Source organism: Jaculus jaculus, chromosome 13 (genome assembly GCF_020740685.1).
Source record: "Jaculus jaculus isolate mJacJac1 chromosome 13, mJacJac1.mat.Y.cur, whole genome shotgun sequence".
Lineage (NCBI taxonomy): Eukaryota > Metazoa > Chordata > Mammalia > Rodentia > Dipodidae > Jaculus > Jaculus jaculus.
Window position 1 is genome coordinate 70827767 of NC_059114.1, and position 25183 is coordinate 70852949.

The 25183-nt window shown below is 43.4% G+C and overlaps 1 protein-coding gene across 1 annotated transcript in view; it reads right to left on the bottom strand.

The window, feature by feature from the left end:
* Positions 1–25183, bottom strand: part of Slc1a3 (solute carrier family 1 member 3) — a 113755-nt gene that overhangs the window by 69472 nt on the left and 19100 nt on the right. Inside the window, exon 3 of the mRNA XM_045132799.1 lies at positions 12843–12980. Coding sequence (XP_044988734.1) covers positions 12843–12980 — 138 coding nt within the window. The remainder of the gene's footprint in view (positions 1–12842; positions 12981–25183) is intronic.

Genomic DNA, 25183 nt, shown 5'->3' on the forward strand with positions numbered 1-25183 from the left:
GTCGCTGACCTGGGAAGGGGCCCACACTGGGTTTTTCACTAAGTCTAACCTCAGTGCTTAAACACTGTGGTGGTTTGATTCAGGTGTCCCCTGTAAATTTAGGTGTTTTGAACGCTAGGTTCCCAACTGATGGAGATTTGGTAATTAATGCCTCCTGGAGGGCATGTATTGTTGGGGGTGGGCTTATGGGTGTTACAGCCAGTTTCCCTTTGCCAATGTTTGGCATACTCTCCTGTTCCTGTTGTCCACCTGATGTTGGCTAGGGGGTGATGTCCACTCTCTGCTCATGCCATTCTCCCCTGCCATTGTGGAGCTTCCCTTTGAGTCTGTAAGCCAAAATAAACCTCCTTTTTTCCCCACAAGCTGCTCTTGGTTGGGTGACTTCTACCAGCAATGCGAACCTGACTGCAACACACACTGTCATACATCGCTTCACCAACAGCTGATGGTGACTACCTCTGTCTACAAGGTAGCATTTTCCTCTTCCTTATTTGCATGTCAATACTTACATGGGCCATTTTTAATACATTATGCATGGCTTTTGTAATTAAGGATCACCACTGTCAGGCTGCAGAGATGGCCTAGCAGTTAAGGCGCTTGCCTGCACAAGCCTAAAGACCCAGGTTTGATTCCCCAGTACCCACATAAGCCAGCTGCACAAGGTGGTGCATGCATCTGGAGTTGGTTCGCAGTGGCTGGAGGCCCTGACACACCCATTCTCTTTGTCTCTACCTATTTCTTCCTCTCAAATAAATAAAATTAAATTAAAAAAAAAAGAGTCACCATTGTCATGGTATACTGTCAGTTAGGTAGGATGAACTAAGTGTCATTAAAAATACACAAAACATGGTCCTCAGGGACGCCTTTAATCTAGATGGGAGGACAAAACATTGCTGTGTTCGTTGGTGACGCGTGAATAAGGAAGGGGATCATTGTTGTCAGGTCGAGACAACAGGGAGAACTTCGTGTATGGGTTAAAGCTAAGCTGGAAGAGTTAAAAGGGCTTCTGTAGCCCTGGGGAAGAAGTTGTGTCAAGAGACAACCACACCAGGAGGGAAGATTGAGGAGTGGAGGCCACTAGAATGACAGAAAGCAGGATTTGCACCAGGGAAGCCAGGGTCAGCAAAGCTGGGAAAGTGGCTTGGAAAGGCTGTCTTGGGTTTGGGTCTCCTTTGCCTCACCTGGAATTCAGACCTTTTTTTTTTTTTTTGAGAGAGAGAAAATGGGCACATCAGGGCCTCCAGCCACTGCAAATGAACTCCAGCCGCAAGTGCCACATTGTACATCTGTCTTACGTGGGTCCTGGGGAATCGAACCTAGGTCCTTAGACTTCGCAGGAAGTGCCTTAACTGCTACGCCATCTCTTCAGCTCCCAGACTCTATTCTTGAAGCACTGCAAAGAATGTAGGAGGTAAAGGCTCACTGGTTTCCAGAATCCTTTGTGAGGAAGAGAAAACACAGTGCAGCTGGGCACTTGGGAGGCTGAGGTAGGAGGATGGCCATGAGTTCAAGGCCACGCTGAGACTCCATAGAGCGACACAGTGCAGAGCATGGTAGTACAGTCCTTCTGAGATAGACGTGGACTCATACCTTGGGGTACATCTATTAGAAGAGAGACCCGTGAGAAACCACAGAAGGCTTCCCCACCCAGAGAGTAGCTGAGCTAATTAGGGCCTGAACTAAATGGTGCTTGGGGGACTGTTGCAGTCAGGTTCACATTGCTGGTAGAAATCACCCAACCAAGAGCAGCTTGTGGGAAAAAGAGGTTTATTTTGGTTTACAGGCTCGAGGGGAAGCTCCATGATAGAACGGGAAAATGATGGCATGAACAGAAGGTGGACATCACCCCCTGGCCCACATAAGGTGGACCATAGCAACAGGAGAGTGTGTCAAACACTGGCAAGGGGAAACTGACTATAACACCCATAAGCCTGCCCCCAACAATACACTGCCTCCTGGAGGTGTTAATTCCCAAATCTCCATCAGCTGGGAACCTAGCATTCAGACCACCTAAGTTTATGGGGGACACCTGAATCAAACCACCACAGGGACTGTGGCATGAGAAACTAACGAATGATTCTAGAAGAATTCTGTTGGAAAATGGTGGTTGTCAACTATGAGTCCATACTAGAATCACCAGGAGAAGTGAAGGAAACTTCAATTCTCAAGCTTCATACGTCCTACCCATACACTGAAGATCTCGTAGGGAAGGAGTGATTTGGGGCCTGGGTGCTGCCTCCAGGGAGTGTGATTAATCTGGATAGGACAGTATGTCCTCTCAAACTGAACTCTGGAAGTCAGAAATGCCTAAGACAGCAGTGTCTCACTTCAGAGACAGCCCCACCCCTCCCCCACCCGCCACCTGCTGCCCTCAAGCATAAATATCCGGGACAGAAGTCATTCCCTACCTTGCTTTTCTGGAGCTGTTATCTTATTACAGTAGAAAACCTTCCATTCCCACAAGCCTGAGCTCCACACTGGTCTGAAGGCATCATCACATAATAATGAAGGGGGAATACTGTTTGTTTGTTTTCTTAGACATGAAGGACACTTTTAAATTTTCTTCCTTATTCATTGAAAAAAAACCAAAACAAAACAAGATTTTCTTCCAAACCAGAACTGATCCAAACCACAGGCTAACTTGAAGCTACTGAGATTCACAGATAAGAGTTTCCAACTCACTAGGCCCAACCTTTTGGAAAGCAGTATCCCATGTGTGAAGAACTTCTGTTCCTCTTTCGCCATAAAAAAATCTTTCTAGGGTTGGAAAGATGGCTTAGTGGTTAAGCACTTGTCTGTGAAGCCTAAGGACCCCGGTTCGAGGCTCGATTCCCCAGGACCCACGTTAGCCAGATGCACAAGGGGGTGCACACGTCTGGAGTTCGTTTGCAGTGGCTGGAGGCCCTGGAGCACCCATTCTTTCTCTCTCCCCACTCTTTCTCTCTCTGTCTGTTGCTCACAACTAAATAAAGAAAAACAAACAAACAAACAAACAAAATCTTTCCACCTCATCCAGTTTTGTAGGATTTATTGTTTTCTTGCAGCTGGTAATAGCCATGTTAATGGAGAGCTGGTTCCAGATTGTGTCTCCACTCAGTTGCACAGCAGTTAGAGCATTAGGTTTATTTGGGATGGGGGTGGGGCACATCAGGGTGTGAGAGGTGGCCAGGATGGCAGACAGGCTCCAAAGCAAGCCCATCAGAAACACACAGGGACACTTTGGTGTTCAAAAGGCACCATCTGAGAGTTCCAGGTCAGCCTGGGCTAGAGTGAGACCCTGGCTGGGAAAAAACAAAGTACCATCTCACAACTGCTCAAATTGGATGTGGTGGCACACGCCTTTAATCCCAGCACTCAGGAGGCAGAGGTAGGAGGATCACGGTGAGTTCCAGGCCACCCCGCAACTAGATAGAGAATTCCAGGTCAGCCTGGGCTACAGTGAGACCCTATCTTAAGAAAAATAAAACAAAACAAAACAAAATAAAAACTGTCCTCTTGGGCTGGAGAGGTGGCTCGGTGGCTAAAGGCTTGCTCAACACTTGCCTCTCTACTGTTCCACTGGGCACAAGTAGGGTGGTATCAGGTGGAGCTGGGTGGCCTCCTTCCAGGGTGCTGGGCATGTCCAGGAGCCAGGCATTACAGCTCAAGAGCTCAAGTCTCCTGGCTCCTCTCTGAAGGGACCGTTTCTAGGGCTGAAACCCCAGCAGGCACCTTATCTCCCTGACTTTTCATCTGCAACACATTCCCCACGGTGACTTTATGGTATTCCAAGATCTTTGTTGCCCAGGGGGGCTCACAGGACCCCACCTCTGGCTCTCATTTCATTTAACGGCTTGTCATGAAACGTCCAGGTTAACGGGACCAAACACCCAAATGGACAAACCCTTCCTCCCTCTTAGAGTTACTCGCTGGCAAAGGAGCCCAAATAATGGAGAGGGAGAAGAGAGCTGATGGGTGCAGGGTTCCTGCCTCACATTGTTCCCCTGGTAGATTTCTACCCATCACTGTTTCCCTGAATGCTGTAATAATCATAAACCACACTATGAACTCTTGGAGGACAGGAATATGCCTTGTTTCCTTGGGCTCTAGGGAAATACCTGTCATGTATATGTCCTTCATAAATGCTGACTGAATGAAGTTGTCTGTAATGGGAAAGTATATGCTTGCTTTCTTTTTAAAATTGTTATTGCAGTTATTTATTTATGTATTATTTAAGAGCTAGACAGAAAGAGGCAGATGGAGAAAGAGAGAATGGGGGCACATCACGGCCTCCAGCCACTGCAGATGATGCATGTGCCACCTTGTCCATCTGGCTTATGTGGGTCCTGGGGAAGCGAACATAGGTCCTTTGGCTTTGCAGGCAAGAGCTTTAACCGCTAAGCCATCTCTCTGGCCCAAGTCCATGTTTACTGTGATAGCAAGACTTTAGTAGTTTTGTCTATATCTCACTTAAACCTAAACCCATGGGGGGTAAAAACAAACAAACATAAAATAGACATTTAATTACTCATAGATGCAAAAAGTCAGAATTTATCTTATCCGTGGGATGGGCTCCCCCCACTATATCCTAACCCCCGCCCCTTTTCAGGTAGGAATTGTTCAGTCTCCCTTCCTTCCCAAATGTTGGTGAACAGCTTTTGGGAGACAGTGATTTGGGAAAAGCCTACAGGCTTCAAATAAAACTTCATTAGGACCAGGAGTGGTGGCGCACGCCTTTAATCCCAGCACTTGGGAGGCAGAGGTAGGAGGACTGCCAAGAGTTCGAGGCCACCATGGGACTACAAAGTGAATTTCAGGGCCAACTGCTCTTGATTTGGCTAACTGATCTGCTCAGTGGAATGGATCCCAAAGCTGGAGCTGGGAATCAAGTGAGAACCATATCCAAAAATGAGCTCTCTCTCCATTATCAAGCTCCCACCAATCGCGGGCTACAAGAGGGCCTACACCCATTAAATTCTCTCTAAAAAACAAAGGTTATCCCATTTATCTGGCACTTTCACTCTCTATTGGAGAATTTGCTTCTCTTTTTCAGATGAATGCAGATTCTAAGGAGAGAACCACCCCATCACACCTCAAAAGGGCCCCAGCTGAAACTAAGAATAATTGGGGAAATGGGTAAGAGTGCTGCTTTCTTGGTGAACCTGGTACCAGCACAAGGGTGAAGGAGATAGACACAGAAAACAATCAACTCTTGTCAAACCAGAGATCCAGAGACCCAGAGGCTTCCAGGACCTTATCACTGAAGTAGAACCTAAAACGAACCCATCATGGCTCAGGGAAATTTGCGGAAGAGGGGGTGGAAAGAATGTCAGAGCCACACGTTGGGTCATGGTACATAGAGACATTTCCTCTTCCCCATAACTGATGGCTAATCCCACAATGCACAACCCACGTTCCCCAATGAGGATGGTACCTGCGGAGAGGGAAGGACAGGGGGGAGGAGGGCAGTAACGATGGTACCAACTTGACTATTGTATACACTGAGTACAACACTAATAATAAATGAAATAAATGAACCTTCATTAGGGTTGGCTCCTTTCCAGGTCTCCATGAAGCGGGGTTGGGTGTTGAATGGATGCAGGTTTCAGTGAGCCAGCAAAGCTCCGCTCCCAACATGTGCAATTCACTGGCCCTGTGGAATCCGGGGAATCCCTCACGGGCCGAGGTTCTCAGGAAAGACTGGGGAAGTTGTAAACCCCATGACAATGTTTAGAACGGTGCAGCCGTGATAAAGGAAATCGAATCCCATGCCGCAGGCCAGAAACCAATCCCCTCCAGTGGGGAGGGAAAATTTTTCTTTAGTTCCCATGTTGTTACTAGATTAGCTCTATGGGTTCTTTAGTTTACATTAACAGGAACGTGGTTGCTGCAGGGGCCTTAGACAAATGAGGCTCATGGAAGTTGGAGCCTTCATGACATGCCCCTAAGTTCAAGTCCTTTCTTCTTGCTGTTGAATGTTCATTTGTACAGTGGGAGCTGCCGGATGATAGCTCTGGCTGCTATCTGTTCTGGTCCATAAATGCCCTGAGTATTTATTCAAACTGCCCTTCGCTCCACACCAGAGCCTCATTAGCAGATATATTCAATTTCTCTTAAGTGACCTTGGCTATCATTTTTGCAAAGATCTGTCCTTAGAAATGGTCAAGCAAAGAGGGGCAGACAATTGGAAGGTAAACAGCAGCAATGGCTGGAGCATAGTTACATCAGTGTTTCCCATGCAGGGAAAATGCAAGGGCTCAGGCAGGACAGAAACTCTTCCTTCCTTTATATGAAGTCAAACACCATGCAAAAGGTCATTCTTTTCAATCCCCTTCATTTTTTTGAATGTTATTGGAAAGTCTTATTTTGGGGCTAAAGTGTACTGAACACCTTGTAGACATTGGCTAATTACTTCTTTTTAAAAATTATTTATTTGAGCCGGGTGTGGTGGCGCACGCCTTTAATCCCAGCACTCGGGAGGCAGAGGTAGGAGGATTGCCGTGAGTTCGAGGCCACCCTGAGACTACATAGTGAATTCCAGGTCAGCCTGAGCCAGAGTGAGACCCTGCCTCAAAAAACCAAAAAAAAAAAAAAAAAAAAAAAAAAAAAAAAAAAAAAATTATTTATTTGAGAGAGAGAGAGAGAAGCAGATAGAGAGAATGTGCATGCCAGGGCCTGTAGCCACAGCAAACAAACTCCAGATGTGTGTGCCACCATGTGCATCTGGCTTATGTGGATACGGGGGAATTGAACCTGGGTCCTTAGGCTTCACAGGCAAGTGCCTTAACTGTTAAATCATCTCTCCAGCCCTAATTACTTTCTTTTTACAAACCATGGCAGTGGGTGTTTTTGTTAGGCAGCTATCAATTTATAATTTCATAATACTGTAATTTATTTCCTTCACAAGCCAAAGGATAGGAGGTTTCCATTGTTGGTAATGATTTGGAACTGTGTAAGAAACATGTGCTAACTTAAAGAAAAATTTAAGCAAATGCCAAGGCATGGTGGTGCATGCCTTTAATCCCAGCACTCGGGAGGCACAGGCAGGAGGATCGCCATGAGTTTGAGGTCACCCTGAAACTACATAGTGAATTCCAGGTCAGCCTGAGCTAGAGTGAGACCCTACCTCAAAAAACCAAAAATAAATAAATAGAATAAAATTTATAAACACCCCCCCTAAAAAAAAGAGGGAAGCAGACAGAGTGAATGGGCATGCCAGACTGACCTGGAATTCACTATGTAGTACCAGGCTGGCCTCGAATTCACGATGATCCTCATTTACTGAATTTTGACTTTGGGATGGAGTTGCAAAAACACTATGCAGACCTTGTGTTTGGAATTGTGTTCTTAAATGCCAACCAGATTGTCGCTATCTTTTTAGGAATGCAGAGGACCAATGGAATTGGAATAGGACTTTGCTTACTCATATTGCTGCTGAGGGAGTTGTGGGGTTTGGGAGACATTTCTCCTCATCCTCAATGCACATCTTCTTGGAAACTGTATCTTTGGACTCAGGTATGCCCAGTGCCTAGCTCAGCTCGGTGTCACACAGTGTGTAGCTGTGAATGAATGAATGAATGAATGAATGATATAAGATGAACTTCATCCATTTTATGGCCCCAGCATAGATGTGACCGCATGGCACTACATTTGCTACCTTGGTCACTGCCCCTCTCTTTCACTTGCTGCCCCGCTCCATGGAGACCATCTGCTGAAAGCATCCCTTCCCACAAAACTGGGGTGACAACAAAGCTTTCTTCTGTGGTGAGTGACTGCTGGGGGAGGGGGTAATGTGTACCCTTAGCCTGACAACATGAGCTTTTTGCAAGGGTTCTGAAGGAAGGAGGCATTCAGAAGGATAGCTATGTCCACACAGCACAACCGGAGATGACATTTAATTATTATCCAGTGAATGAAATCAGGCTGCACCAGCCAAACAAACTCATATTTCTGGCATGAAATAGCTAGCTTGGCTGCCTGTCCTGACCAACTCAATAGAAAATGGTGCCAGACTCCTATTTTATTGTGTGGTGTGTTGGCACAGAAATATTCTTCTTGTTCACTTAAAAAAAAAAAGGTTCTTGAGTACAAATGTAGCCGTTAGGCTTCCACCCAGCTTCTCCTGGTGGCTTCTGGAATGTTAAGACACACCAGGGGTGCTTGGGAAGATTAGATTTCAGTTCAGGACAAGGAGAACATGGCTTACAGGGGCCTGAGAACAGTAACTCACAAACAGGAGAGTTCCAAGTACAAAAGTCTAACTTGAATTTCTCAGTGTTCAAATGTGACTTTGAGGGCTCTGGATGTCGCTCAGTGGTATAACACTTGCCCAGCATGCACAAGACAGAGAGTGTGATTCCCAGCATGGCATCAGAACGCAAAACAAAACAAAATAAGATGTGATCACAGTAAAGCAAATGCATAGCCATGTTCTCTCTATAGAATCTTCCAAAACAAAATGTCTAGTCCAACAAATGCAATAATGATTTTATCCAATTTAATTTTCATTTGCACAGGCCCAGCCACTTTTGAATGTAGGAGCAGAAAGTCTGTGAAGCATTTTTCTTTCTTTCTTTCCTTCTTTCTTTCCTTCCTTCTTTCCTTCCTTCTTTCTTTCTTTCTTTCTTTCTTTCTTTCTTTCTTTCTTTCTTTCTTTCTTTCTTTCCTTTCTTTCTTTCCCTCTTTCTTTCTTTCCTTCTTTCTTTCTTTCTTTCTTTCTTTCTTTCTTTCTTTCTTTCTTTCTTTCTTTCTTTCTTTCTTTCTTTCTTTCTTTCTTTTTTGTTTGAGAGACAGAGAGGGAAAGAGGCAGAGAGACAGAACGGGTGTGCCAGGGCCTTCAGCCACTGAAAACTCCAGACGCATGAGCCCCCTTGTGCGCATGTGTGACATTGCGCACCACGGTGTGTCTGGCTTATGTGGGACCTGGAGAATTGAACCTGAGTCCTTAGGCTTCATAGGCAAGCACCTTAACTGCTTAAGCCATCTCTCAAGCACTGTGAAGCATTTTTCCACTGGGAAATACTTCCTATAGCAGAGTGACTTCTGAAATCGTACTATGATGCTCTTGTCTAGGGCAGAAAACACCCCCCACCACACACACACACAGACATCTACTACAAACACCTCCTACACACACACACACACACACACACACACACACTCTTACTAGTACTATACAATGTGATCATACGGAATAAGGAGAAGAGAGTCTTGCTTTATAAGAAGCTGTCTGCGAGGCAGTGATAGACACAGTGCTCAGTAGCTAATTCCACAAGAGGTGGGCTTTGACACCAAAGACTAAATCAGGTGACATGAGATGACCAGTGAAAACATGTTTGTACAAATTTAGTGAACATTTCTCATAATTGGTAGAATTAACATCCACTTGTGAGTTTTGGTATTAGTTACCCAAGTGTTAGACTGCTTTGTTCTGTTTTATTAACTGACTAATTGATTGTATTTACTTATGAGAGAAAGGGAGAGAAAATAAGAAGGGATGTTCAAGGGCCTCCTGCCACTATGAACACTCCAGATGCATGATCGAACCCAGGCTGTCAAGCTTTGTAAGCAAGTACCTTTTAATGGCTGGGCCATGTCTCTAGCCCCTTGTTTTTGCATTCCTGTGTGTGTGTGTGTGTGTGTGTGTGTGTGTGTGTGTGTGTGTGTACTGTATCAATATTAAAAAAAAAAACAAAAAACAAAAAACACCTAGTATCGAAAGCCAGGCATGGTGGCCCATGGCTTTAATCCCAGCACTTGAGAGGCAGAGGTAGAAGGATCGCCATGAGTTCAATACATAATGAGACTACATAGTGAATTCCAGGTCAGCCTGGGCTAGAGTGAGACCCAACCTCAGGGAAAAAACAAAACAAAACAAAACAACCCCAACTAGATCAGAATTTTCTTGAAAACAGAGAAGATTTTGCCCTTATTGGCCCATGGAAACACTCAGTGGAACTGTTGATCTTCTACTTTTCAGGCCCCAGCCATCCCCGTTTGTCCACATTACTGCACTATAATCACCCCCACTAGTACCACACTTAGGTTCTTTCTTCTGGCGAAGAGAAATATTTCTCTGTTTCCATGACTATAAAAGCAGGCGAACAAACAAGCAGCCTGAAAGGGCATCTTCATAGAACTATGTCACCCACTTGATGACGTTTGAGATTACTTTCCCACTCCTGAATAATGGAGCCTTACTTGGTTCCCTCCCTAGGTAACACACATTCCCCAGTTACATCTCTCAACACAGAGATCCTCCAGGGGCCTGTGTGATTTGCAAACACTTTTTTTTTTTCCCTCTTTCCGTCCCTATTGGTTTCGAATCTTTGTACTCAGGACCAGAAAGGAACTTCTCATTGAATCAATCATTCCTTCTAATTAGTCATAAGTAACTAAATTACTGCATAGCTTGGAAATGATTCCTTCGAGACTAACACCTTAAGTAAGAAGATCTTTGCCACAGCTAAATTATGCCCCTGAAGTTCCTTGTCTTAACACAGTCCTGCAATTAGATTACATCATAAGGGTTCATTTTATAATGGTTGCTTGCAACTTAAACAATATACATATATTGATAGTTTAGCATTTCCCCAAAATGTGTTTGGAAATCTAGGATTGTTCAAAGAGACAGTACTAAGCTAATGACAAAAACTTATGGCTAAATATACTTGGGAAACAGTTGCTTTCCTACATGATTTCTCATATGCATTACTTCCAAAATAATGCTAATAATATTGTTATTATTATCATTTTATTTTACTTAGTGGTGCTGGCAATCAAATCCAAGCCTTGTACATGCCAGCTAAATGCTTCTACTCTGATCTATATACTCTGTCCCCAAATTATTATTATTATTATTATTATTATTATTTTGTTTTTTCGAGGTAGGGTCTCACTCTGGTCCAGGCTGACCTGGAATTCACTATGTGGTCTCAGGGTGGCCTCGAACTCATGGTGATCCTCCTACCTCTGCCTCCCAAGTGCTGGGATTAAAGGCATGCGCCACCACACCCAGCTCCCAAATTATTTTTGATTAGCCAACACCCTTCCCATCCACCATCTTGTCTATGGAATACACGCTGCACTATAATGCAAATTAGCCTGGAATATATCATAAACAGCATAAAGAATGACTGTGTATTGCCTCATAAAATAACATTAAGTGTAGTTTTCTCTAGATTTATAAAAACAAATAAATATTGGTGGTTTCTCAAAGGTTTGAGCAAAAATTTCTTTTTAATCATACAAAGGGATTGCATCATAGTATTTTTTCCTGAAAAATTATTCAACCACAGCTCTTATTGCTTCAGTGAAATTCAATAACAAGTATCTAAAACACCAGGGAATTTCATTGCAGGGTAAATGTCAATTGGGACTGTTACCACAGGGATGTGATGGTTTTTCTAACTGCATCATATTAAGGCTTTCCCTGGGTTAACAATATGGGTTTCCAGTACAGTTATGAGAAAGCAGAAACACTGGTTCTTTGTGAGAACAGAGAGTAGAAAGGAATCCAGGACCCATCAGTGTGTGTCCAGGAAAAGTACAAGTTCTCCGTTGCATAAAAAAAAGTACCCCAAAGGTCTCTAGGACTAGTTTATGGCCAATTTATCATCCATTATGAGTTTCCATGCATGCAATTACTTGCTTAAGGCCCTGGACAAGTGGAAGCCAATAGAGATCTGCAAAAATCTGACATAGTTCCTGTCCAAGCAAAGGCCAACCCTCCAAGGCATGTAACAGTCATCATGCTGCCCCCGAACCATCAAGTTCTCATCACGCAGTCTTGGGAGATTGTAAATATATCTGAGAACTCCCTAGGAAGAGGGGGGACGGTAGAGGCAGGGCACACAAAGGTGAAACGGGCTGCCTAAGAGGCGTACGACCGCAGGCGGAAAAGAGAACATGGTTAGTTATAGCTGAGTTCCAGGCTTTGACTACAAACTCAGACATCACCCTGCTGTATGCAAATCCCTTCTCCCAAGACAGAGGTGTGCTGTGGGGAAAGAGAAGAGTGGGCAGGAAGGAACGTACTATAACGCTTTCCACAACGTGTTGCCTCTGTCTGTGTTTATCGATCACATAACTGAGTATTCTTTAACCTTATACACACACACACACGCACACACACAGTTATAGAAAACAGAATCCTATCCTGCAAAGCTATCACTGGTTAAACATCCAAGTGTCAATGGACAAACTATCCAGTGGGGATATCTCCCACCCCCTCCCAGTTCTCCCAGCAGAATATAAAGGCAGTAGGGGAGGGGCAGCTGGAGAAGGAGATGACATCATGCAGGTACACCAGGAAAAGACAGTGCTGGTGACAGCAGATTTGGTGAGTGTGTGGTGGGCATTACCTCTTGATGAGGCTTCCAAGAAGGCTCCCGCTCAAGTCCTGGTGGCTCTGAGAACAAGCATTCTTGCATCAATAGCTAATAGGCTGTCCAACCAGATGTTATCTGGGTGGGATAAGAGGGTGAGAAAACAGACCTGTTGTACGCTGTTGTCAACTACATCACTGTGGTCAGAGAAGGCTGGCTGTGTGGTGTTTAGCAGGACACCTCTTTCTTGGTGAGGCAGACCAGATTACGTGGCTGTTTAAATCCATTCCTCTTGTGATTGGTACAATATGAGAACTAGAATCATTCATGCATTACTGTAGCCTCCTTTCCATCATTTTGAAGGGACTTTTTATTTTTTTCTAGAACAGAGCATGCATCCAGCAGAAACCTCAAGCCATGGCTTTTCTAAGCGATCTTTTGCAATAAGCACACTTAAACACGCAAAAAATAAAATAAAATAAAATAAAATAAACAAATAAGTAAAACAAAGCAAACAACAAAATCGGCCCATGGTACCTGTGACAAGGCTGGAGATGATAAGGGGTAGGACCAACATCTGTAACATTCGCATCAGAAGCTCTCCAGGAAAGGAAAAGTATTTGACTTCCCGGTAGTTCATTTTGTAGGGTCGGAGGGTAAATCCAAGGATTGTACCTGAAGTGAAAAGAAAAAAAAAAAAAAGAAAGAGAAAGAAAAATTGAGTCTTTTAAAAACCAAGGCAACAGTTTTTGAAAAATGAACAAGTATCTGGTGGGTGGTTACTCATGTCTGACAAGAGTAAATCTATTCAAGGTGTAAGTGTTATTACAGCTTGCAGAGCGTCTGTCTTTGCGGTGGTTATCTGGAAGGGTTTCACTGAATCCAAGGCTTCAACTAGAATTTGCAGAAAAAGCAAGCAAATGAAAAATGTCTTCATCTAATGTGGATGCAGTGGAACCCATTTTGACCTGGCTTGTTGCGAAGGTACAAAAATCGGCAAGATTAGGAGACAAATCGTGTCATTATGAACAAGTGATGTGGAGAGGAAAGACTTATGATAAAGCCTTTGCTACACCAAACAGTACAATTGCTAGATAACCACTTCTAAAGGATAACAGTTTTAGTTTCCAATTAAAAAAAAAAACCCTCGGGCTGGAGAGATGGCTTAGCGGTTAAGCGCTTGCCTGTGAAGCCTAAGGACCCCGGTTCGAGGCTCGGTTCCCCAGGTCCCACGTTAGCCAGATGCACAAGGGGGCGCACGCGTCTGGAGTTCGTTTGCAGAGGCTGGAAGCCCTGGCGCGCCCATTCTCTCTCTCTCCCTCTATCTGTCTTTCTCTCTGTGTCTGTCACTCTCAAATAAATAAATAATAAAAAAAAGACTTTAAAAAAAAAAACCCTCATGTTCACATTGCTAATCCATTACCCCATCTCTCCCTGTCTGCACACCCCACATCGCCCTCTCTCTACAGTCTTCACACTGCTTGGGCATCTGTGTGGTGTACCCTGGTTGGTTGCTGCCAAGAGATGACTCCAAAATAAGCAATGACTTTTTCCTTAAAATTTCCCATTGAAGCCACGCGTGGTGGTGCACGCCTTTAATTCCAGCACTAGGATGGCAGAGGTAAGAGGATTGCCGTGATTTTGAGGCCACCCTGAGACTACATTGTGAATTCCAGGTCAGCCTGAACTAGAGTGAAACCCTACGTTGAAAAACAAAACAAAACAAAAAATTCCCATTGAAAACTTGGGGTGAAGGAAGGAATGAGAGAAAGAGAAAGTAATTTTCTTATTTTTCCTTCTGCTTGGAACACATTGTCCATCTGGCTTTATGTGGGTATTGGGGAATTGAACTGGGGCCAGCAGGTTTTGCAAGCAAGTGCCTTTAACCACTGAGATGGTTCCTAGGGGCCTCCTAGCCCCTAAGATACATTTCATTTTATTTTTGTTTATTTTAATTTATTTATTTGAGAGTGACAGAAAGAGAGAAACAGGCAGATAGAGAGAATGGGCATGCCAGGGCCTCCAGCCACTGCAAACAAGCTCCAGACGTGTGTAACCCCTTGTGCATCTGGCTAACGTGGGTCCTGGGGAATCGAGCCTCGAACCGGGGTCCTTCAGCTTCACAGGCAAGTGCTTAACAGCTAAGCCATCTCTCCAGCCCTAAAATATATTTTATATTGGAATCAAATGATAGCTGATACCTGCTGACATATTAAAAATTAAAATTAACAAAAGTATCATAATATTTGCTTTCTCTATATTTTATCCAAACTTCCTCTCCTTGTCCAAGGAAATTTATGTATTCTAATATTGTAAATATTTTCAAACTTCTGCTTTTACATGTGATTTTATTTTATTTTGTTTTTTAAAGGTCCATGTAAATTATAGAGAAAAGGAAATGCCCATTACTAAGTTCACTTGAAGCCACAGGGTGGGGGTGGATATAGGAAAAAGCGAAGAAAGCCAGAGAGATGCAAGGTTTTCATAAAGTTACATCAATGTTTTACTGAAAATGAAATAAGATGCAAAACTCATTTCAACTGTCACTACAAGTCCAATTTCATTTGTTGGGTCCCAGCAACCATGATGCATAGTTTCTTCAACTATATATAGACTGATGCTGTAATAAGTACCCCAATGTACGTGACTAGAAGACCCAGCTGACCCAATTTTGGGGGCCTTCAGGAAAAAAAACTTGCAACTCCCCCTCCCACCACAACTTAAAAGTAATATGCTCCAGAGGAAAAAGCCGACTTGGAAAATACAAAGAAATGGGAGCAAAAGCCTGCCTAGGAATAATCCTACCACTCAAGTAAAGGAGGAAATAACAGATGCACTCCGCGCTCTAATTATATGCCAGGCATTGTTGTCAGTATTTTACCCATTAGCAACTTAATACCCACAAACAAACCGGGGAGGTAGGTGCCATTTTACCACCAGCTTACCCAGGGAGAAATCTAATCACAGTATATGTAAATCCTACCCAAAGTCAAACACATGCAAGTGGCAGGGATTTAAACACGGGCCGGTTTCCACTCATGTTCCGCCCACCTGTGGAACTCCAGGCTCGCAGGAAGAGCAAAGGCAGCTAGTGCCAAAGCTTTGCAGTGAGTTCTTTCTGGAATGTTCTCATATATAGATTATACTTTTCCACACTGGGTCACCATAAACATCATGTTTAGACCAAATAATATCAGACTCAGTAATTGCATCTGGGGTTACTTAATCCTTCCTCTGCCGTGGAACCCTTAGGTGGTATAGCACTTTTCACCTCTATGAAGAACATGACAGGGAACACATCCCAGATACTGAAAAGTTAAAACCGGGGTAGTCATGAGCCCTAGGGGTGTAACATCTGCTGATGTCTGGAAAAATATATATACTATGCTTATCAAAATACCCAGTAAGCACTTCTCTTAATATTTATACCCTTATATTAATGCTACTCTCACTTTGGGTAGAGAATCTTCTCTTTTCAGATGGCAGTGACCTTGGGATGGCTCAGAAGGCATCATAGTGCTGGGAATAAGTGACTGGAGTACTGAGTAACATCTCAATCACAACTTCCAAGGCTCAGGGTCTAATGCGGAAGAAGTGGCAGAAAGAATGTAAGAGCCAAAGGAAGGGTTGGACTCCTTACAACGTGCTCCCTCCAGACACAAAATGGCCTGGATATCCATGACCTCACAGTGCCTGACACTACCTACACAAGACCATAATAAGAGGAGGAAAAGATGATGACATCAAAATAAAAGAGAGACTGATTGAGATGAGGAGGGGATATGATGGAGAATGGAATTTCAAAGGGGAAGGGGGGGGGAGGAAGGGTATTACCATGGGATAATTTTTAAAATCATGGAAAATGTTAATAAAAATTGAGAAAAAAAAAAAGAACATGACGTCTTCATCACATCTAGGGCATTTGGAGTGCACTGGTAGGGAAAGGGAACAGTTGTTTGAAGGGTGTGACTACTATCAGACTGATTTCCAGGAGTTTAATGCTCCACTAGTCAATGAGGCTTCATTTTCCTTATTCCACCAGCACAGCTTATCATAAAACACAATCAAAACAAGACCCTGATTGTTTATTTATTTTTATTTATACATATTAAAGTGCTTTGTGTGGGGGTGGAAGGAGACCCATGCATGCTATGGTATGTGTGTGAAGGTCAGGACACCCTTCCATTTTCTTTTTCTTTCTTTTTGTTTTTTGTCCATTTTTATTTATTTATTTGAGAGTGAAAGAGACACACACACACACACACACACACACACACACACACACAGACAGGGCACGCCAGGGCCTCCAGCCACTGCAAATGAACTCCAGATGTGTGTGCCCCTTGTGCATGTGGCTAACATGGGGCCCGGGGTCCTTAGGCTTCACAGGCAAACGCTTAACCACTAAGCCATCTCTCCAGCCCCATTTTCTTTTTCTTAATTAAATATTTTTATTTGTTTATTTGAGAGAGAGAGAGAGAGAGGATGGGCATGCCAGGGCCTCCAGCCACCGCAAATGATCTCCAGCTACATGTGCTGCCTTGTTCAGCTGGCTTATGTGGGTCATGGGGAATTGAACCTGGCTCCTTGGGCTTCACAGGCAAGCGCCTTAACCACTAAGCCATCTATCTCTCCAGCTCTCTTGTTTGGCCACTAGCTGGCGCATGCGCTTCAGGATTCTCCTGGTCCCACTTACGATTACCACACACAGCTGGGATCACAAATGCACGATCCAGTTTGTGTCCGGCTTTGTCATCTGGTTTTGCTGTCTGACTTTATGTGGATGCTGGGGAGGATGGAACTCAGGTGGGCAGGCTTGCAAGCAAACACCTTTAACTGTTGAACCATCACCATAGCCCAGACCCCAACAGTTGAAGAGTTTATGTATGTGCACATGGTCAATGTAGGTTCCTTATGCAATAAAGAGGCTTACCCTTTGTTCATTTGCTATAACCATTGTTCTAATCTTCTTGTCTTATAATACTGCTTTAAGATAGTAGCACAGCCAGGCGTGGTGGTGCACACCTTTAATCCCAGCACTCAAGGGACACAAGTAGGAGGATCACCATGAGTTCGAGGCCACCCTGAGACTACATAGTGAATTCCAGGTCAGTCTGGACTAGAGTGAAACCCTACCTCGGAAAACAAACAAACAAACAAATAAACAAACAAAAAAGTAAGGGCTGGAGGGATGGTTTAGGGATTAAGGCGTTTGCCTGCAAAGCCAAATGACCCAGGTCCGACTCCCCAGGACCCACGAAAGCCAGATGCACAAGATAGTGCATGTGTCTGGAGTTTGCTTGCAGTGGCTGGAGGACCTGGCACACCCATTCTTTCTATTTTTCGGCTTCTTTCTCGCTTTCTCTCTCTCTCCCTCCCTGCCTATTTCTATATATCCCTCCCTCAAATAAATAAATACAAATAAGACATTTTTAAAGTAACACAAAGAAGCAAACAAGAGCTAAATGGTGCCAATATGAAGGAAGTATTTATTCTTTCTAAACACTAGATGAAGTTGATCTCATCCCTCAAGTCCAGCCTATGTCGACATTCCTTCTGCATTGGATACACTGGAGGTGTCCAGCCTCTTTCTCCCATTGGGTGTTTTACCACTTCTCTCTTTTCTTCCCATTAAACCCACATTTACCCAGTGCAACCCAAAGTTAGCCAACCCAGGAAATGAGTTCTGGGCAGTATGTGACTGATAGAGTCCCGAAATTCTCCAATCTGCCAAATCGATATGGAACACTGTGTATCGGCACAGCCACAGCCAAGGAGGGAAGGGCTCAAGATGAGGTGACATTGTGTCTCCTGCCTGGCTGCGTGGCGCAGCCCGGCGCCTGCTCCTCTGGAGCGTGCCTCACTTTCTTTAGGTTCTCCACTACAGAACCCCATCTTCTTTTCACCAATTTTAAAATATATTGTTTATTTATTTGAGAGAGAGAGAAAGAATGGGCATGCCAGGGCCTCCAGCCACTGCAAATGAACTCCAGGAGCATGTGCAGATGGCTGATGTGGGTCCTGGGGAATTGAACCTGGGTCCTTACGCTTCTCAAGCAAGCACCTTAACTGCTAAGACATCTTTCCAGCCCCTTTTCATCAGCTTTGAAGGTTAGTATGTGTAACAATGGCTTCCACTCTGGTACTTTGACACGTGCCATTATACTTTGTTTTCATTTTGAGGCAGTTGAGGGGTATCAGCCTACCCCCCAAAAATATAAGCAAGGACTGTCCTTGGGTCTATAAGGAAGAATCTGTTTTTTTTTTATTATTATTTTTCTTATCTCCTTCCTCCTAAAACTGTGCCAGAGGAGGTTAATAAGTGCCTCCAGTCTTATCTCTTCCTTCCTTAGAAGATAAAGGAATGTAAAAGGATTGTTCTTTTCCTGGGCATCAGGACTGAAATGACCAATTCTGTTCCTAATTAAGTAGGCTCCCTTACAGACCCCAACATGGGTCTCTGGGTTAACATTTCCATTGCTGGGAACTCTGTTTCTGCCATATAGGAGTTCTGTACTCTCTCCCTTTCTTCCCTCCTTCTTTTCTTATTTATTTACTTATTTATTTGAGAGAGAGGGAGAGAATGGGCACACCAGGGCCTCTAGCCACTGCAAACTCCAGATGTGTGCACATCATGTGCATCTGGCTTACGTGGGTACTGGGGAATCGATCCTGGGCCCTGAGTCTTCTCAGGTGAGCGCCTTAACTGCTGAGCCATCTCTCCAGCCTCCTTTTCCCCCTTTCTTAAGCTCTGTGTCTATGAGCACTAAGCCCTGTAATCAAATCTTCCTAACCTTTCTCCTCTGGCTTATGGGTTTCGTTGGTGGAAATTCATAAGAACATTGAAGGCCACTGACTCAGTGGGAGCTCTGCATGAGCAACAACTTCTGGTGTCCTGGCTCCTGAGTTATTTAGCCCACCCAGGAGCCGAGATAAAGCTCTGATGTTCTCAAAATGATCCCAAACTCCCATGTCAATTTGTTCTCTTTCTCCATTATCCCCTGGCTAGTTCCTTTTTCTAGCACAGCCTGTTCCCTTCTGCTTTTTTTTTTTTGGGGGGGGGGGTTTCGGTAGGGTCTCACTCTAGTCCAGGCTGACTTGGAATCCACTATGTAGTCTCAGGGTGGCCTTGAACTCACAGTGATCCTCCCACATCTGCCTCCCAAGTGCTGGGATTAAAAAATACATATTTACTTATTTGAGAAAGACAGAGAGAGAAAGAGAAAGAACAGGTACACCAGGGCCTTCTGCTGCTGCAAACAAACCCCAGACACATGCGCCACTTTGTTCATCTGGCTTTATGTGAGTACTGGGGAATCAAACCTGGGCTGTCAGGTTTTGCAAGCAAACACCTTTAACTGCTGAGCCACCTCTCCAGCCCATCTCTGCTTTCTTATATGTATTCTCTTACACTTCTTCCTCCTCCCTAAGATCTCATCTTCCCTCCTCATAATCTCCTTTCTAGTTTCATGGTCTACACACACAGAGGAACACATACATAAACACCCACATATGAACACTCACAATTTTAAATCTAGATTTCCTAAAAAAAGAGAAAACATGAAATTTTTTCTTAATCTGGCTTATTTTACTTAACATGATGATTTCCTGTTCCATTTTCCTGAAAGTGCCATGATTTAGTTTTTCTTTAAGGGTGAATAAAATCACACTGTGCATATGTACTACACTTTATCCATTCATCTGTTGATAGGCATCAAGTCTGGTTCAATGTAATCATTATTGCAATAGTGCAGTAAAAAAAATGAATGTGTAAGTATGTCTTCAGTAGATTATTTTCTTTCCTTCTTTAAAAAAAATGTTTATTTAACAGAGAGGGGCAGATAGAAACAGAGAGTGGGCACACTAGGGCCTCCAGACACTGCAAACAAACTCCAGACACATGCACCACTTTGTGCATCTGGCTTTTTGTGGGTACTGGGGAATTTAACCTTGGTCCTTAAACTCTGCAGGTAAGTACCTTAACTGCTAAGCTATCTTTCCAGGCTCTCTTCCCTTCTTTACTCTCTCTCTCTCTCTCTTTTTTTTTTAATGTTTTGGGGGATTGAACCTAGGACCTCATGAGTATGGGCATACACTCTACCAACTAGATTCCCAACCCCAGAACTGTGGAAACAGCAGAGGGAAAACAACATTCACTTATAAGACATGGTTTTAAGTTAAAGGTTTTGAAGAATGATGATGTCTAGAATAGAAACAGATCGTAGATACATTTTGAATTAGTTTTGTCCTGGGTTATGTTTTTAGTTGGTTTAGTGTCTCCTGGTTTGCCAAATGAGTCATCTGTACTCTTGGGAAAGAGTATTTGGGGAAGAGGGGGAGGGACATACTTATTGAGCCCTTGTTATGTGCTAATGGTGGTATTTAATCCTCACCACGCTTTTATGAGGCAGATATTATCGTGTCCATTTTAAACATGAATAAACTGATGCTCAGAAGTCAGTTAACTTGCTCAAGCTTAAAGAGTTAGTAATTGGCTGACTGGGAAGTAAACACAACCCAGTGATCTTCCTACTGTACTTTAAGTGTCTCCGATACGAGCACATCTTTGTAGCCTGGGCTTAAGGCCAGTTTTCAGTGAAGCCCAGACATGGCCTAAGTAATAATCTTGGACTTCTTAGAGTTGTCCCACAGGCACTGATACATTGTGGAATACTTTACAACATTCTTTCATAGCCGAGGACTTCAAAATATAGTCATTAGGGCTGGAGAGATGGCTTAGCAGTTAAGCGCTTGCCTATGAAGCCTAAGGACCCCGGTTTGAGGCTTGATTCCCCAGAACCCATGTTAGCCAGATGCACAAGGGAGCACATGCATCTGGAGTTCATTTGCAGTGGCTGGAGGCCCTGGAGTGCCCATTATCTCTCTCTATCTGCCTCTTTCTCTCTTTCTGTCACTCTCAAATAAATAAATAAAAATAAAAACAATATACATATATATATTACTAATAACAATATGCATGTATATATACATATACATAAATACATACATACATTTATTGTTATTAGTAATAGGCCATTGCTTAAAGTGGAAATACCAAGTGCCCCTCCCTGCTTTTCTCCCTCTTGTTTTGAGACAATCTTGCTTTGTAGCCCAGGCTGGCTTGGAATTCACTATGTAGCCCAGGCTGGCCTGTACTTATGGCAACCTTCCTGTCTCAGCTTCTCATGTTAGGATTACAGGCACATGTCTTCATGCTCAACTTACCAAATCCCTTTTTAATGGAATCATTTAATTAAGCTTATATAAGTTTATTAACTAAAATAATCTGCCTTTTCCTTCACTGCACCCTCTTTGGTCAGTGGGAAACAGCAACAGTAGAAGTAAAAGGGACATTACATGAAAAGATCTCTCAGGGTTTAGTTCTTAACAACAGGTAATTGTCACTGGGCACATGACAGGTACCCAGGCCTCACTATCATATTTCCTTACAAATACCATTGAGTCCAGAGCAATTAGTACCCAAGTGCAGCAAAGAACCACCGTCAAAGTTTGGGCAAGTGCATTACCAAAAATCACACAGCTGTGGGCTGGAGAGATGGCTTAGCAGTTAAGGGACCTGCCTGTGAAGCCTTAGGACCCATGTTTGACTCTCCAGAGCCCATGTAAGCCAGATGCACAAAGGTGAGGCAAGCACAAGGTCGCATATGCCCTCTAGGTGGCGCAAGCATCTGGAGTTCAATTACAGCAGCTGAGGCCCTGGCACGCCAATTCACTCTCTCTTGCTGTCTCTCTCTCCCTCTAAAAATTAAAAAAACCCAAAAATCTCAAGAGTCATGCTGCTAATCTGAGGCATATAAGTTGTTATTTCATATTTTGCCTAGTTTTTGTTCTATTTTGTCCTAGGTTAACTAAATTAGAGCTTAAGTTGAGGAAAGGTTTTGTGTGTATATGTATGCGTTCGTGTGTGTACCCTAGTGTGTGTAGAAACTAGAGGTTGACATCAAATATACTCCTCAGTCACTCTATATCTTATTTTACTTATTTTACTTTATTGCACTAAGCTCGGAACTCACTGAATGCCAGCCAGAAAGCCCCAGTGCTGGGATCTTCCCAGGCCAAGTGTTGCATAAGGCTTTATACGTGGGCAGTTGGGGGACTAAACTGAGGTCCTCCTGCATGTGTGACAAGCTATCTATTGTGCCACTTTCCTAGTCCCAAGGTGTTGTTGGCTTTATTTAAAATGAAGCTTTTCCCAACTCACTTATTGAGTAAGTAAACAAAAGCCATTTTGGTTGGGTTTCTGCCCCTTGCTAGTAATAGGGTAAGCCAGCTCTCAGCATCAAATCAAGAGGAAATGCTCTCAATGCAGATTGCTTTTTTTTTTTTTCTTAAGTGGTTAAGGTTACTGATTACATTTATCCCTGCAATGAGTAAAGCCTTCCTTGAAACACGTTCTCACAGCCTGACTTCTGAGAGCCCTCTTCACCGCCCTTCCTGCCCATACGAGCCAGCAAGGAGAGGTTTTCAAATAAGGTCTCAGGAGTCCCATTTACCTTTGGTAAAGCCGATCAGTCCATGAGAAAATGACCTTCATTAGTGGACACTTATTTGGAGAACACTGATTGATGGCCCCAGAATCAACAAAAACCTTTACCTCCACCAGAATCTCAGTGCAAAAGAACAGATCTTTATTGTTGAATAGTCTACAAAACTAGCAATAAAAATTGGACTAATTCTCTGGCAAGATTTGTTGGAGCCCAAACAAAGTCTTCCAAATGTCCATCTTGGTGACATAATACATGAATGATATTCAGATTGGTCACTCTGGGACCATAGTCTTCTAGTATTCTTGTTTAAACATTTTAAAATGATTTCTAGAATGTAGGAGATGTCTTAACTGAGACCGTTACAGTGATCAAAATTCACTGTGTTGGTTGACTCTTGTGAAAATGATGTGTTTTCTCTAGGACTATCTCTCCCCTATGAAAAGCTCATGAAGGGATTCCATCAAGGGTCAATGTTTCCCCTGGGGCATACACACAACAAACATTCTGGAAGAATGAAGAGCATCTTACTTTCTAAGCTAACAGTGTGAGCTCACAGGCGTCTCAGAAGAATGTGTCTTGGGGCTTGCTTTTCAAGGCTAACTACTTACAAGTTAAAAGGTCAGAAACTTATTTTAAGAATGTTTTGGATGCCATCTGATGAAATTCTTGACAACGTTAAATTATAGAAAATCTTTCAGAATAAAAGGATGAGACACAGTTTGAAGTAAAATTCAAATCAAATCACCCAGTTTAACTTCTGGCAAATGTTGGAGTTTGAAATAGGAAATTTTGCTGACGTTCTTCTATCTACAAAGTCTTTTCTTGAATGGATGGGCAGACCAAAGCCTTCTATGTTCCTAGTTGCAATGCAAAGTGCTCCAAGATGGGCAGGGAAGAGTAGTGAAATTCAGATGCCCAAAGGAAATAGGCTTTGCTGCAGTCGTTCTTTGGAAACAAGTCCTAAGCCTCATCCCCACAGCAGTCAGGGGTCTGGTTGACCTGCATTAGTCCTGTGGGCTTTCTCAACCAGCTGCTTCTAGAGGGGAGCTGCACTCAGAAAGAGAACAGCATGCGGATGGAGAGCTCAACATTCTACACCTCGCCCCCTTACCTCTCTCCAAGACCCCAGATTAGCCCTTTGCCTCCTAGACTTTGACTCTTTGAAAGCTTATAAATGAAGCCAGGCATGGTGGCCTTTAATCCCAGCACCCGGGAGGGGGCAGAGATAGGAGGATCACCGTGAGTTCGAGGCCACCCTGAGACTGCATAGTGAAGTCTAGGTCAGCCTGGGCTAGAGCTATCTCAAACAACAAAATCAAAAACCAAAACCAAACAAAAAACTTGAGGTTCCTTTCTTCATCTGTGCAGCTGGGTCTGAATGAACTATGAAATCTTATATTCTTAGGCTTCTAGATTCCCAAACAAGAAGTGAAATAGTTTCTCAGCTTTAATTCTCTCACACAGCAGATTTATTTATTTATTTGAGCAGGAGAAAGCAAGTGTAGGACTACAGAAAGATCATGAATTCAGAGATGGGGCTTGGGGCTTGATGCTATCAGCACATCAGGTCAGTAATTTACACGAATGATTTAATCTTCACGTGAAAGCTGGAGGATTTAGTATCCCTTTCTTGTTGAAGAGATGAAGTGTGGAAAGACTATGCCACTTGCATTTCAAGTGGTGTGGCAGAACAGTCTCTCAAACTGAGGCCTGTTTCTAGGCACACGGTCCATAATTATAACCTCATGAGATTTTTTTTTTTCCATTTTGTTAAACCTGGAAAATGGGGATAAAGCCAGGTGTGGTGGTGCACACCTTCAACCTCAGCACTCGGGAGGCAGAGGTAGGAGGATCTCCATGAGTTTGAGGCCACCCTGCGACTACAGAGTGAGTTCCAGGTCAGCCTGGGCTAGGGAAACCCTGCTTTGGAAAAAAAAAAAATCAATCAATAGATAAATAATGGGGATAAATTGTAACAAGGGATATTTAAGATCCCCTTGAGTTTTCCTATTCTCAGCAAAATGTCCTGAGTTTAAAGGATCCATGTACACTTAAAGCATTGTATATCGAAGATGTTTCATATGAATTAATTGTTTCTTCTAATGAATTCGAAGCTTGATACTGCATGTGAAAATATTCCACGAATTTGTCCATTACAGTGTTTATGGCAAGTATGCAATAAATATTAAATAAAATTAAATAAAAAAATAAACCATTTGTGAAAGCAAATAAAAGCTTCAATTTCAAGACTTGTCTGTATTTGGAGAAGTCCTGTCTCAGGCCAAGCAGGTGGAAGTACTGGGCATAAAGTTCCATCTGCTTATTTTCACAAACAGGTCAAAGGTGTAATGGTGAATTCACCTGACCAAG